The following is a 15,913-nucleotide window of genomic DNA, read 5'->3' as shown; positions in this document are numbered from 1 at the left end:
GCTTTCTATTTTTGGTGTATTTTTTGAATATGCAAATGGCTGGTTTTCTGTCACTAAAGAAGATAATGAAAACTGAATGGAAAAAACCTGAAACAACCCCAAATGTAACCCACTTCCTCCAGAACAAAGCAGCAATTTCCTTCAGAATAAATGACAATGCTATTAAAATTCAGGTATTTCTTTAGGAGAGTTATGAGAAGTGGTAGCTGTTGTAACTTTTGGTCACTACTCTAGCTGACCAGTGGGAGCAGGAAGTAAACCTGCTGTGCACCAGACTAGCACAATCCCTACGTACCACTTAAGTCCCACTTAATCCGACAAAGTAGGGTTTAAGTGGTATTTAATTAGCAGAGAGGCCTGCTGTAGCCCTTAGGAGCCAAGAGTGAATTTCACCTTTACATGCCAGCTGAACTTGATTGATTTGACACTCATTTGTTGAAATGTTACATATTCATCAGGCTGGAAAGAAAACATATTAATGCAGAGGGACTGTCCTTGAAGAAGAAAGAACAAATCCAAAATAAAACAGAAAAGAGTAAACTCTGGACTGTTTATGCCTGCATAAGTCAATAAGGCTATGGCTTGCCTGAACACAGCTGGAAAGGGCTGCGTGCTGCCACCCAGGTCTATGGAAAACTGGCACATGCCTGCCCTCCCCATGGCATGCTGTGGCTCAAGTCATAGCCTGAGCACATTTTCAGAATGTTCTTATAATTTCCTGACCAAAGAAGTATTTCAGTCTGTACTGTTCCTCTGAATGTTGATAGGATCTAAAGCAATAAAATGAACTTGCAGTAAAATGAACTTGCTTTCAAATTCAGAGGTATATTTGCTATTTAGACACAAAACTGCTTCAAAATGATTCACACACATTTAACTAGAATTTTTGTACTACAGTTGCTAAAGGAATCAGAACCAGACTTATCAGCACTATAACATCCTGATCAGAATATAACATCTAATAATATCTGATCTTGATTTCACTCATTACATTTTTTTAAAATAGCCATTTTAAACCACAACTTTCCATCCCTGCCTCTCAATGAAAAGTACTTCCTTTTTATGGTCTTCTTATAGAGGTGATAGGAGGATGATTTCAGCAGAAGTCACTGATTTGTTTTTGACAGATAGAGCCAGAGTCAAAACACACTTCTTAAATTTTGTGATTAAGATGACACTCTTGTTAATGAAATATTCAAAATCAGCAGAGGATAAACATTTAGAATTGTGAAGATGATACCACTGGCTGATAAAAATTTTCCTCTGGCTCCTAGTCTGGAGGCATCTTTTCTTTTGCTTGATTTTCAATTGTGATTCAAGTGAGTGCAGGATTATTACCAAGATCTGTTGCTAAGTATGAGGAAAACTTAAAATAAAAATTGCTTCTTTTGCCTGCCAACGACAATAATTCTATTAGACTTTCAAATGTGCTTCTGTGACTTCAAGGAATTATGCCCCAAAGCAACTGAATTTTCTATGCATTGAAACATTTTTGTTACACAAAATATAACATTCCATGATGTCAACATTATTTTTTTTTCTTTTTTTACTTTTCAAAACCAGAAGGTATTTTATTTAAAATCATACACTAGCACCTCATTAGAGTTGGAGTTTTCAAGTGCAGAGCAGTAAGATGCCAAACTAAAGATTTTGATAGTACAGCTATTTGAAACACAGATGTTGATTTCAATGGTAGCTAAGACTGCGTCTAAGTATTCTTCCTGGACAGAATCACAGTCCTGACTGGGGGCCTCAGATTATTGTCTGTGGGTATCTGTGGTTATCCATCTGTGGAAACTGTGTATCACATCTACACACTAGACTCTTTGCAGAGAAGGAAAAGCAACATTCACTTAAATAAAGCTGCATTTACTTTTTGCTTTGAGTAGAAAATATACCTTTTGGCTTATTTCTCCGGCTGTCTTGCCTTCAGGACTTGCTCTTCTACACATTTTAAGAACAGACATAAACACTTCCATCACAAAATGAGGGCAGAAGACCCACTGCTGTTCACTTGCCAAGTTCAGCAGTTGCAGGACACACCTGAGATAAATACCTGCATCTCCACAGAATGTTACCCTCTTATTCTCAACTTTCCATGGATACATATCGAGGCTCACGGAGTGCCATGTCTGTCTGCAGCTGCAGAGTGGTGCCTAAGCCGAGAGGCAGAAGGCACTCGTACTGTAGCTGTACCTGCTGCGATGCAGGGCTCGATGGATTAATCTACCAGACCCAGACACACAAAAAAAGAAAAATTCAAATAGCAAAAGGAGCTTTACTTTTTATTGAAAATGTAAAAATCATGTGAATCATGTACAGTATTTTCTCATAAGGAAAATCTTAGCTGTTTCATAATGTTTCACAAAACTGTAAAACATTTAATTTTTATAAAGACTGTTTCATTAGTCAAAGATAAAACTAAAGTAGTATTACAAAGCTATTTTCTAAATTATCAACAGAGAACTGAGAATGTTTAACAGATTAATCCATACAAGTGTCAGGAGAAAGGACTCTTCCATTTGTAAATCTGCAAAAGGACACACAAAGGTATAGAGGGACATGGGTTTTTTGTTTCAAAACTTTAAAAAATTAAGTGACATGTTAAAACACTACAGACGTGGATTCATAGGATGGTACAAGTTCTAGGACTGCATTTCTCTACACTACCTCAAACAGTGCAACAGTGATTCAGTGTAAATCTCTACAGTGTTTCATTGATTTAATACTTGTGTTCAAGTATGTGTCCATGAGAATGATCAAAATCTCTACTTAGCTATTTTAATTTTCTTGTTTATAATATAAGTTACAGTAGAATATCCCCTTCAGTATGTTTCTAAATCAAATGAACTAATTTCACAATACATTCTGTAATAACCTGTTTAATAATGTTAGCTTGTTCACTTTGACATCTGTTGCAAAAAACACAAGCTCATTCTAACTCCAAATGCCAAAAATATAATAAAATTTAAAAGAACTTTATTTCCATATACAGCAAAGCTATTCAGCTAAATTAAAATAAATTCAAGATAGCATGACTTTTTTTTTGCAACAGATGATCTTACTGAAAATAAACATTTAAAATACTAGTTACTATTTTTTAAAAATTCTGATAAATGTATCCAAAAGTGTTCATATAAAAATTAATTATGAAAATGTCAGAAGATAAAACATGTTGGCTGTTTAACCAAAACCATTAAGGATGACTGACAGGCAAAAATAAATTAATTTGATTAAATTATATGCCATCTGATAATATTTGGTCTGAAAAAGCCTGTGTGGGTGTGTGTGTGTGTGTTTATAAATAATAAGATTGCAAAGAGCTGAGAGCCAGCCAGCCTGACAGAGGTCAGCTCTTTTGTTGCATTTTTTGCGCATAAAAGTCCCTGCACGTCTCACAGCATCGCTGATACCACCTCATGTCTTGACAGAGGTTCTTCTCTCTTATCACTCTGCAGTACACAGGCCACTGGTCTCCTAGGCATTTGAATGTCAAAGCAGCTGAAAAAAAAAGTCAAAATCAACAACAACAGCAAAATCAAATATACATTACTGTTGCCTTTACTAGTGAAGAATCACATACCAAAAGAGACAAGGACATAAGAAGTGTGTCTGGGGAAGAGAAAGGGTTATAGATGTAGATATTTAACAAAAGAAGGAATTCCCCTTGTCCTCCTATTGCCAATATATTCAACATCAAAAAATTTTAAGGCCAGCTTTATTTACACATTGGATTAAGTTGCATCGAACTTAATTAGTTTAATGTCATGCAACTACTTTCTCATGACTAAGTGGAGCTCATCTTTCTGCCTTGCTTCACTTATGAAAGCCTCCTTACACAGCTTATCACAGAAGGACTGTGTTACTGAAGTTGGAACTCTTCACATTAAGTTACATATATCAAGTACTTGCACATGTAGTACGTAGTACATACATGGAATTAAAATGGGAACCCAGTGAAAAACAGGGCTCAAGAACAAGATATTATCCAAAACCCATCACAAACACTGAATAAAGAACTCAATCTCAGATTTGAGTTAATCTCCTCTGCTAAAAGAAGATAAATTTGTAAAAGCTCTGGGGGCACAATCCCCATCAGCTTTCACTAGTCCTACCCCCCAATTCTCTACTGCATGATATGAATGGAACTGGAGGCCAAAATTATCAGTATATTGAAGAGAAGCATTGCATTATGTATTTCAGAGATGTTAAGGTTTCTGCTGGATTGGATTCTGACTCCATGCTGGATGACACTGACTTGTAGATTACTAGTATCAGTCCTAAATAATCCATGCCATGAGGACAGTGTGGCCAGCAGGAGCAGGGAGGTCATTCTGCCCCTGTACTGGCACTGGTGAGGCCACACCTCGAGTGCTGTGTCCAGTTCTGGGCCCTCAGTTTGGGAGGGACCTTGAGACACTTGAGTGTGTCCAGAGGAGGCAACGAGGCTGGTGAGGGGCTGGGAACACAAGGCCTGTGAGGAATGGCTGAGGGAGCTGGGGCTGTTTAGCCTGGAGAAAAGGAGACTCAGTGTGACCTTATCACTCTACAACTCCCTGAAAGGTGGCTGTGGTCAGGTGGGGGTTGGTCTCTTTCTCCAGGCAGCAACTGACAGAACAAGAGAACACAGTCTCAAGCTGCACCAAGGGAAATATAGGTTGGGTATTAGGAAGAAATTTTATACAGAAAGAGTGATAAATTACTGGAATGGCCTGCCTGGGGAGGTGGTAGAATGACCATCCCTGGATGTGTTCAAAAAAAGACTGAATATGGCACTTGGTGCCATGGTTTAGTTATGATGTTTAGGGCATGGGTTGGACTTGATAATCTTGAAGGTCTCTTCCAACCTAGTTTTTCTGTGATTTTGTGTGACAACATAGCCCTTTTTCTTTTTCACTTCACATTAAGTCAAATTTTAATTGACACTGTATTTTTTGTGTGACTCCGATTCACTTGACTCTTCACTTAACTTCATCAGAGGAAAATCATCAATGATGGGGAGATAGCATCTAAATTCTGAGAGACCAGCTGAACAAAGAAAGATAAAGTACAAAGGGGAGGAACATTCAAACAGTGAAATAGCAAGGAGAGGACCATAAGCAACAGAACATTGCAACAATGACTACTGTGCAGGAATGTTCGAAGGTTAAAAACCTCAAAGAGAAATACACTTCACTGTCTTAAAAGAAGTATTGCGCACAGTCTGAAATGCCAGTCTTGTTTTCCATGCAGGAGAAATCTACTGGACAGGAGGCTTTATCTTAATAAGGGCTCTGGAAAATCAGCTGGAGAGGGTGTGCTGTCTTAAAGCAAGCTTTTGAATATTCCCATAATGTTCAAGATGCAGACGAATGATTAGGGGAACTAATGGTAATCATCATCAATGATGCACTAGGAAACAAAAACTACCAGAATTAACAGTTCTGTAGTTATATAATAACATAATTTCCTTAAGAACAGAAGAGACCTAAGTTCTGCCAGGTACAGCAAATCTCTTCATTCAAAGTAATTTTCCTTCATACATCCTAATACATTGGGCATAGATGAAGATTTGAACTAAAGACAAGTGGAAAGAGCTGTTTGTATTTAAGGGGCAAATAAGGGCCTCCTTGATCTCACAAATATCAAGAGATCATAGTTTGCAACATTTTTTAACAGAAAATAAGGTATTTTCTTACTTTAGAAAGATTTGATAAAATTGGGTAAATATATAAATAATATATATATTGAATATATACATATATATATGTATAAAAGCATATATGTTTAGAGTGTCTCTAATATAAATATATTTTCATAGGGGACATTTTGTTCCCTTAATATCAGAGTCTCATAATAAGGTCCTTCCATGGATAACAAAACCCTTCACCATTCTTAGTTAGAGTCTCTGATGTACACACTCAAAACCTGAAGGAAGATCAGTCTCTGCATAGAATTTAAATCTCCTGAATACCTCCTGACTTTTGTTTCTAAACTGGGATCATCGTTAACTGCATGGAGAGAAAGATCTGAAAAGAGATTTGTCATCTTTGACTGCTTACCTAACCTGGGTGATGTTATTGTATTAACATTAATTTTCTCATTGCAGGGATGGAGATGACAGGGTCTGTAGGCTGCAGGCTTTTCCGAAGAAAAGCATTCATTGCCATGCCTTCCCGTGATCTTGTGCATGCACTGGATGACTCGAGACTGCATTCCTTTGCCACAGGTGACAGAGCACTGGAACACACAGGAGACACATTCATTGGAAAGGTATTTTAGCCAGAAATCATGAAATGAAGTGCCAGTCCATGTGAAGTGAGTGGCTGCGTCTTCGGATGTCAGCATTCCAAGATTTCTGAATTGTATTCCATTAGCTAAATGAAAATTAATTTTAAAAGCACATATTAATTAACGGTATTAATTGAAGGACTCACTTCAGCATCCTATTGCTGTCCAAGTTTATTTTGTAGAGCCTGTGATGAAACTCAAATACAGCAATGTGCCTGGAGGAAGCAAATATTACTCTCTTGTATCTACATACAAATTTACTCTTATTAGAGGTTAAAGTGATGGTAAAACCATTCACAGAGAGAAGAATTTTTAATAAAGCTAATTAATTAACTACAGCATAAATGTTCTTTCTGCTGAGCATAATTTATGCCTCCTATCTTTGTATCACATCTTCATGTTTTCATGTGTCTCACAAATAGAACATGCAGAGTGAGACATGATGCCTGGCCTTTAATTAATTTTGACATCTTGTTGCCACAGAGAATGAGGTAAAAAAATAAAACAACTGAGCGCTTTAACAATGGTAAAATTTTAGTTCTATCAAAGTAACATAATATATTAGAGTAAAAATTTGGACAGGGCAGCACAGATGCTTATAAAACCTATTCCAAACAAACAAAAAAAAACTAAAGCAAAATATGCTTTTGCCTTTTCTGACTTTTTGTGAACAAAATTCCATAGGACATGAGTTACTTTTCTGTCTTTTTGACTCACATGCTATTGCTTTAACTACAAATCTATTAAAAATTACATATTGGAATTTTATCCTAGCCTTTAATGGTTTCTCAATGGTTTCTCTAATTGTAACTGAAGTACCCAGAAATTTCAAGTTTTACAGAAATTTTCTGTATAGAACATCTTCAAATATTAATCAATTTCTTGTAATGAATAATGTAAGAGCTCAAGCTACAATCCTGAAAATGTTTTTCTAAATAATTTTAATTACATAAATATTCAAAGTATATTTCCTTGAGAGGCTTCAAAAAGCAGCTGAAAAAAAAAACAAAACTGAAATAAGAAAGAAGAAGGTGCTATAATGAAAAATATTTCCCAGCCATCCTGTCTCAAGATGGAGAAGTGTAGTTTTTTTCAAAGGATGAATAAACTTTGACTATATGAAACACTAAACAAGTTTTTACCTGTTGGTTTGAATATCTATGTGCGTTTAAGTGACAATTTAAACACTTATCCAGAAGGAGGATTTACATGTGCTTAATGGAAAATAGATATGTACCTCAAGAGAAGGGAGAAGCCCATCTTTTGGATTCATAAGACTCCAACAGAGGTATGAAAGACTAGGTTATACACTAGGATGTTTTCACAAGGGACTGAACTCGTAACCACATGAAATCAAACAGTGGCATTTTATAGAGGCAGCAAATGGACTTGATTTTGCTCCTGTTCTCAGTGAGCCAATACAGAACTGTATCTTGCTGAGTTAAACAGTTACAGCCTCCATGAATCAAGGCATGTAAAGACATTAAATTATGAATACACAGTTGTCTATTCAGTATCAACCACAGTTTAACACATGAACAAATACATGGTTTACAGAAGGGAAGTCAGTTAGTACTGACTTATTTTCAAAGTATGCTAGCAAACCTAGTATACTGCTGTAAAATTGCATGAGAAAAGTCTCCCAACAGAACTCCCCTTCTTGAATTCTTTGCCTTTTCTCTGTGCAGCTAAAAATAATTTGAGTTCCTATAACAGCCAACATTATGCACATGGTCAACATGTAAAACCACATATACACACTGGCACAAATTTTATCCCCAATAGCAGATGGAACATAGATTTTAATTTTGCCCAAATTCTGACCACTCCCTAAATTCCTCTCATCATAGTTCCAGAGATATTTATTTTTGGAATATTTTAATAAAATTAAAATTGAGACAATGGAAAAGCAAAATTAAAAAAGGTGTAAAGAAAGACAAAACTAAGACTACAACACAAAGAGAAAACAAATGTGAGAGTAAAAGAAAAATTAAGGTGATATAATGAAGCCAATATGTTGAAGATCTCTAATAAGGAAAGATAATCTTTAAATTTTATCCTGGTGATCTTAATTTAGAGCAATATTACACACAGCAATACATTTTTTTTCTTCAAAGATTAGTATGTTTATCAACCAAAGTTAGAGTATGTGTGAATGTGTGTCAGCTGCAGAGGAGGAGGATATGGGCTGGTTGATGTGGTACATAAGATCACCAAAAATAATTTCTCTGCCCTTAGGTCATCCTAGAGTGAGTAGATGCAATCCAGCCACCTGGAATACTGGAGGGGAGAATGGGATTTGAAAAACACTACTCTTTTGCTAACAAAATGGGCTCCAACGGTTTATCTGTTAATTGGCAATGCCAAACAATTCATGTGGGCAGGTGACTTTGTAAAGAGTGCTCTGGCAGCAGCAGATCTTCTCTACATCAAATGAGCTCTGGCTTGAAAGTTTGTTGTGACTGCAACTGACACAACAAGCAACAAACAGACAAATCTCTCAGCTAATCAGTGTTTAAGTCTGAATTTCTGTGCAAAATCTGGCAAGATTTTGGCATTAAAATCTCAGCTGGTGAATTAATATCCTTTAAATAACTGAGCCTGCACGGGCCTTGGTGAGATGTAGTTTTCCATCCCGAGATGCAGAGATCTTGCAAACAGTCTTGCTTGACCTACTTATTAAAATCACAATTTTAGAAACTGACATCAAAGGATGATTAAATGAAATGTTTGAGTTCATATAAGAAACGTGGCAAAGCAAGAAATAGAGAAATTTGTGATCTATGCTCTTTTATTTTCACAGAAATGTACTAAATTTTAACAGTGCATTTATTTTTATTTTTTTAAAAATGGGAACTTATTAAGTCTTGTAAGATGCTAGTGGAATATTGAGAAAAAGCAGGGCTACCTCAGCAATTTGCAATCCAAAACTTTTAAATCCAACCTAGTCAACATGCAAGTAAAGCAAGATTTTTCCAAACACCCCGGGTTTTAAAATCAGTGAGGGATCTGATAAGCATGCTGTGCTCTTCTATGTTCACATGGCAGTAGCAGGAGGAGCGGTGGTGTCTGACTTGGAAATTATGAATTCTATTGACTGGAAGCCAGAAAAAAAGTCTTATTTACCATAAAAGCTCATATTAGCTATTAGCTATATTAGCTTATATTTAAAATAGTATGAAATAGGGAAAGCATCAGGCATTTTGCAGTGCACTTGCTAGCCACACAGACAAACCATGAAGTTTCTATGTTCATGATGTCCATGTCTTAACTGTGAGTTTGTCTTACAAATACATCAGCCAACTGCTGCTTTAACTGAGAGCAGACACTGAATATTAGAGAATAAAAGTAACTTGTATTTTTCTTCTTTATCCTTAAAAGATACAGACTTGTTCTGACTTCACTAGGAGACAACTCAACTTCTGCAGATCAGTTAGATGCCCCTTCAGAGCAACATCTCTGACCCTCATTTTGACACTCATTTTACTGTATATACATGTGTACATTCAAGCTGAAGCAGACTCTTCCAAAAGTGCCTCCCAAACTTGCTTCACCTTTGGATTTCTCCCACTGCAAATATCCAATCTGAGGTAAATACCTTTCACTGCATATGCAGCTGTCACATTTTAGGTAGTGCTTATGGTACATAGTTGAAGCTGTATAGGTTCTGTATATTTCTGGACTTTAAAAGTTTAAAACTCTAACAAAGATTTTAATTTCAAAGAAATAAAAAATATTTTCACTTTTACACATTAATCAGTGAATGTAATAAAAAATAAATTTAACTGTCAAAACTGTTTGTATTTTTTGTATGTTTGTGTGTGTATATATATATTTATATATATGATTTGCAGAAAATGCCCACTCCCAACCAATATATAGCATTTTCATTAATTCAGCAGGTTCAGGTTAATTTAAACCCACAGCTTCTATTATTAGTGAATGAAGAATACATTTCTATAGTTCTTCCCACCCACTCTATCTCCCCACATGTCAGTCTTGCACATGCAATACTTTATTTTTGTGGAGGTTAATTACATTTTACTCCTCACTATTCACATGACCTACAATTTGAGGCCATGCAGCTGATTAGCAAAAAATTCCTGTAGGAGAACCGTATTTGTAGGTTTAGACTAAATGTTCTAGTACACAGCCAGAGGAGTTTTTTTATGTGGCTGTTAATCTGTGCATCTTGGACACAGTCCTAAAGGTACTGTAAAACCATTCAAGCAGTAAGACATGTAAAACATTCTTGTTAAAGATTACAAAAAAATCCTGAGTAAAGATAGGTAACAGCTATTTTTCTAAAATTCTTTTTTTCTTTAAAAAAAAATCTTACCACCCTGTTTGAATTTGGTCCAACTTTTGAACTTCTTTTAGATATAATTTCAAGGACAGAAATCTAGGTGTTAAATATAACAATTCTTACACTTGGCATGCACACCCGCTACCCAAGATTCCTTCTTTCTGTTCCCTGCCAAAGATATATATTCTGGAGAGAATACATATTCCCAAGGCCAACAGCTGAGGAAGTTGCTGTAATGTGTTAGCTGCTTCCAGCTGGCCTTCATGAGAAGTAGGAATTCCTAAATTAAGGGAAAAATTGTCACTGGCAGACAGTAACGGTCAAACTGTGTCTTTCTGCCAAGACAACAGGCAATCACTGAAGAGGCTGATACAATCCACAATGAAAAAGCCAATCTGTGACAGTATTAACAGAATTGACTTGGACAATTTATTTTTGAGAATAGGTGGACTGCTCAATAAAAGGTTTTACAAGTCTAAGTAGCATTCAAAGCAGGCTGACGTGCCTCTAAGGAAACTCAGTGATGAGTTTTACTGGAAATTATTAGCAGAGCATTCCTAATCATTTATGTATAGGTTCATCAGTTCCAGCTTTAAGCAGTTTCAACCTTTTCATGAAGTGAGTGTGAAACAAGAATAGCAAGCAATCAGACTTTAGCAGCAGGATTCATATTTGCTAACACGCTTACAAAATCTTCTGCTTTGTCTTTTATGAAGCCTGCATTTGAAGGCAGGTAGTAGATAATGTGGTGCATTTTTTTTTCAGCAAAGGCTTCATAGTAAATTTGGCAATATTCCTAAAGATTACCTAAATCAAGCAAATAATCTGAAGTTTAAATAAACTTTCTTTTTTGTTTGGGTTTTTTTTTTTTTTTTTTTTTGTTACAAAGGCATTTCTGAATAGTGTAGCAAAAAGAGGGATTGACGGATACAAGCATAAGATGGAGTCTGAGTTCTCACATGCATCATTTCCAGGAAAGTCGTTCTGCCTCTCATTTCTGACACACCCAACACCTCAGTATGCCAAATTTAAAATTCAGAACTTGTGCTAAGTTTAGCTAAAATGTATCTGCTGTTGGTCTCTTCTAAGTTTAGCAAGTTTGAGTTGTGCCTATTTATTTTATAGCCTTCTTTTTCTCCTTCTTCTGCCCACTGCCCCTCCATTTTTTTCTTTATAGCTCTTCTTTCTAGGGTAAGAAGATATAAGATTCAAAAACGGATAAGATTTTAAATTAAGACAGACAGAACTCCAGTGCCCTTGATAACCCTAGAGATAGGGTTCCCATGGAGGAAATCCTCATCACCTCATCTCAAGAATTTGAACCTTTCTTTTCTCTTTTTTTCTTTTTTCCTTTTTTTTTTCTTTTTTCCTGAATCCTTTTTAAGGCCCCATGCAGAACAATCTGGTTGTTTGCCAGAGGAGGCAAAATTGCCTTTGGTATCAAGACAAGAAGCAACAGAAAGTTCAGGAGCTGATTACAAAAAGAAATTTATTTTTTCTAGGTCAGTATATATGTATCTTTTCTTCATTGCCTAACTACTCTGAATCAATAGTGGGGTTGGATAGGCTTAAATCTGAATGGGCTCTCTGGACTCAGCTTGGAAGTGGAAAATTCTTTGTCTCCATGTGAAACCCAGGTTCCATTGCCCAATTTCTTGCTTGGGTGAATTAATGAAACACAATCATCCATTTAACAGTTTAAAAACTGGGATTATTCCAATGACACAAATTTGTTCTATTAGAGACAACCTGGAGTCAAAATCCATAAAAAACCTGAGACTCAATTACCGCCTATCATTTCTCCCTGGTATCAGAGAAAGTATCAGCATTTTTCTCTCATCATTAATATATCAATCTCTCATCATTATTATATCAAAGCATGGACAAATCCTGTAATACTGTAACAGATCTAGAAAGCCAAGTTCCTCTATGTGCTCCAGATGTACATACTCACCATTTTAAATTTTGTAGTTATACTTTCTATAAATCTATATATAATAAAAACATATACAAGTTTAAAGGCAATTTACGTATACCTGAAATAGTTATTTATTCTTATTTAGGACTTTAGACACACTGCTAAATAGTATTTCACATCATAATAGTGGTAGATTTTACAAATTTCAGCCTTGTTTGTGCACCTCAGCCCTGGGCACTGCTGCAGGGATGCCTCTGTTAGCAAGGAAGCAGAAATAAATTTTAAGCTGTGGATTTGTGGTTGTCCCAGATGCCTGCCTGTGCTGACCTCACACATGGATATATTACTGCCACTAGAGCGTTGCAGGGGCAATGATAAGTCAACTTGATGGATCATTGGGATAGACGGAGGCTGTGACTGGGCAGGGAACCGGGCCCTGAGACAGCATGGTACAAGTCAGTGTGGCCTGGTATTTGGGGGCAGAAAGATGACGCGTCCTTTTGCCTCATTTTATCCTCATCTACAATATCTTATTCATTAGACTATCACACATCCAAACAAGAATCTGGAAACAGTTAGATTTCATGACATAATTACCTTTATCTTTCTGATTAAATTAGTTGAGTATGCTATTCTGGAATGATGAAAACAAATTCTTTACATTAACTTAAATATTAGCCTTTGACTATATAATTATATTACCACACATGACAATGCTAGCTTGACGCCTCAGTTGAAAACCTTGCACCGAAAAAGCATTAGAACAGCACGAAAGAAGTAATTAAAGGATTACAGTATTTCTAATGAAAAGACATGTCACAAAACCCACTAGGGACACAAAGGAAATTTCAAATCAGGGAAAATGAAACCTCCAAGAAAATCCTTTCTTTTAAAAACTTCTATTTTATCTATTTACTTTTCAGAAATCAAAGAAACATATGTCAAAAAGCTCTTCTGTTCGACATAGAATTAAGCACTGTCCTTTAAATATCATCGCACTATGTATCACTTTAAAGTTTTTCCAGTAGGTTGAATAAATGAAAGAGTTCTTTTCTGATAATGACTTTACTTCCAATGACTCTATCTACCATATTTTAAATAATGAAGATCTGAAATAGCAGATCTATGGCTATGAAAGATATTAAAAAACCAAAACATAAAAAAAATCCTATGAGTTTACAAGGAAACGGAACTCCTAGGACTCTTATTTAACTGAAATACAAGAACAAAATCATAGAATCAGTTAAACTGGAAAAGGTCTTTAAGATCATTGAGGCAAACCATTAACTCAGCACTGCCAAGTTCACTACTAAACCATGTCCCTAAGTAACGCAACTACATGGCAACTCCACAATTTGCCTGGGCAGTCTGTTCTAATGCTTGATAACCCTTTTGCTGAGGAACTTTTCCCTAATATCCAATGAGCTTCTGCTGGCTCATCTTGAGGCCATTTCTTCTCATTCCCTCACTTGTTACCTGGGAGAGGCGACCAAATTCACCTCACTACAAACGCAGAGGGAGTTGTAGAGGGAGAAAAGGTCTACCCTGTGCCCCCTTTCCTCCAAGCTAAACAGCCCCATGTCCCTCAGCCACCCTTCAGAGGACTTGTACTCCAGACCCTTCACCTCTGTTGCCCTTCTCTAGACATACTCCAATACTTCAATATCTTTCTTACAGTGAAGGGCTCAAACCTCAACAGCCTCACCACTGCCAAGTACAGAGGGACAGTCACTGCCCTGGCCCTGCTGGCCACACTATTGCTGCCACAGGCCAGGATGCCATTGGCCTTATTGGCCACCCGGGCACGGCTCGCTCATGTTTAGTCACTGCTGACCAGCACCCCCAGGTCCTTTTCAGCCAGACTGCTTTCCAGCCGCTCTGCCCGTGCCTGGAGCAGTGCCTGGGGTTCTTGTGATCCAAGTAAATGATCCACCACTTGGCCTTGTGGAAGCTCTTACCACTGGCCTCAGCCCACAAATTCAGCATGTCCTGATTCCACAGCTTTTCTACCTTCAGCAAGTCAACATTCCTATGCAAACTGGTGCTGTGTGTGAACTTACTGAGGGTACACTTGATCCCCCTCCCCAAATCACCAATAAAGATGTCAAACAGGACTGGCCCAACATTAAGCCCCAGGGAGCACCTCTTAGTGGCCAATTGCCAACTGGATGTAACTGCATTCACCACTCCTCTCTGGGTCCAGCCATACAGATAGTTGTTAACTCAGCAAGGAGAGCACCTGTCTGAGCGATGGACTGCCAGCTTTTCCAGGAGAATGCTGTGGGAGACAATGTCAAAGGCTTAGGCCCAGGTAAACAACATCCACAGCTTCTTCATCATCCACTAGGTGGATAACCCTGTCTTAGAAGGAGATCAGGTTAGTCAAGGACTGCCTTTCATAAACCATATGCTGACTGGGCCTGATCAGGCAGGTTCAGCACATGCCATATGATGTCGCTCAGGATGACCAGCTCCTGACCTTCCCCAGCCCTGAGGTCAAGCTGACAGGCCTGTAGTTCCCTGGATCCTTCTTCCAGCTTCCTCACTATACTCATGTGGATCCCATCCACCTTCACAGAGCTGTCTGTTTCTAAGTGACAGACAAGGACCATTTTTCCTTTCCATTATGAGGGTTTGATTTTATTTCCCATTCCTGTCTTTCAGCTCAGGGCGCTGGGCACCTGCAGAACAACTGCTCTTAATACTAAAGATTGAGGTAAAGAACATACAAAGTACCTCAGCTTTTAATTCATCCTTTGTCACTATGTTTTCTTTTGCATCCAATAAAGGATGGAGATTCTCCTTAGCCCTCCTTTTTTGTTGGACATGATGCATTTTTTGTTGTCTTTTATGGCAGTAGGATGATTAAATTCCAGCTGGGCCTTGACCCTTCTAATTTTCTTTCTGCATAACCTCACAACATCCTTGTAGAGCTCCCAAATTATCTGCCCCTTCTTCAAAAGGCCATAAACCCTTTTTCACCACCCAAGTTACAACCAAAGCGCTCTGTTCAAGCAAGGGAGTCAGCTCATCTTTCAGCACGAGGGGACAGGCAACTCTTGCACCTTTAAGATTTCTTTCTTGAAGAATGACTAGCCTTCCTGGACTTGTTTGTCATTCAGGACTGCATCTCAAAGGATTCAGTCAATCATTCTTCTAAACAGGCCAAAGTCTGTCCTCTGGAAGTACAATGTGGCAGTTCTGTTGCCCCCTCTCCTTACTGCTTTGAAAACTGAAATCACTGTTGTTTCATGGTTGCTGTGCTCAAGACAGCCCCTGAAACAATTATTTCAAAAGAATTTTTCAAGATTCAGTTATCTCTTACATTTTTAAAGTATTTTCATCTTTTGCCTTACTATAAACTATCAGAAAACAGCAAAAAAGTGACAACCCCATAGAGTAAAACAAAATAATGGAAA

At 37.3% G+C, this 15,913-nt stretch overlaps 1 protein-coding gene across 1 annotated transcript in view; it reads right to left on the bottom strand.

The window, feature by feature from the left end:
• Nucleotides 1-3,164: 3,164 nt before the first annotated feature.
• Nucleotides 3,165-15,913, bottom strand: part of ADAMTS19 (ADAM metallopeptidase with thrombospondin type 1 motif 19) — a 132,917-nt gene continuing 120,168 nt past the window's right edge. The window contains exons 22-23 of the mRNA XM_059492476.1: nucleotides 6,042-6,219; nucleotides 3,165-3,501 (exon numbers count right to left, since the gene is read on the bottom strand). Coding sequence (XP_059348459.1) covers nucleotides 3,350-3,501; nucleotides 6,042-6,219 — 330 coding nt within the window. The 3' untranslated portion in view covers nucleotides 3,165-3,349. The remainder of the gene's footprint in view (nucleotides 3,502-6,041; nucleotides 6,220-15,913) is intronic.

This window comes from Ammospiza nelsoni, chromosome Z (genome assembly GCF_027579445.1).
Source record: "Ammospiza nelsoni isolate bAmmNel1 chromosome Z, bAmmNel1.pri, whole genome shotgun sequence".
In the NCBI taxonomy this organism is placed as follows: domain Eukaryota; kingdom Metazoa; phylum Chordata; class Aves; order Passeriformes; family Passerellidae; genus Ammospiza; species Ammospiza nelsoni.
The sequence above is the reverse complement of the archived record's forward strand: the minus strand, read 5'-3'. Positions and strand labels throughout refer to the sequence as shown.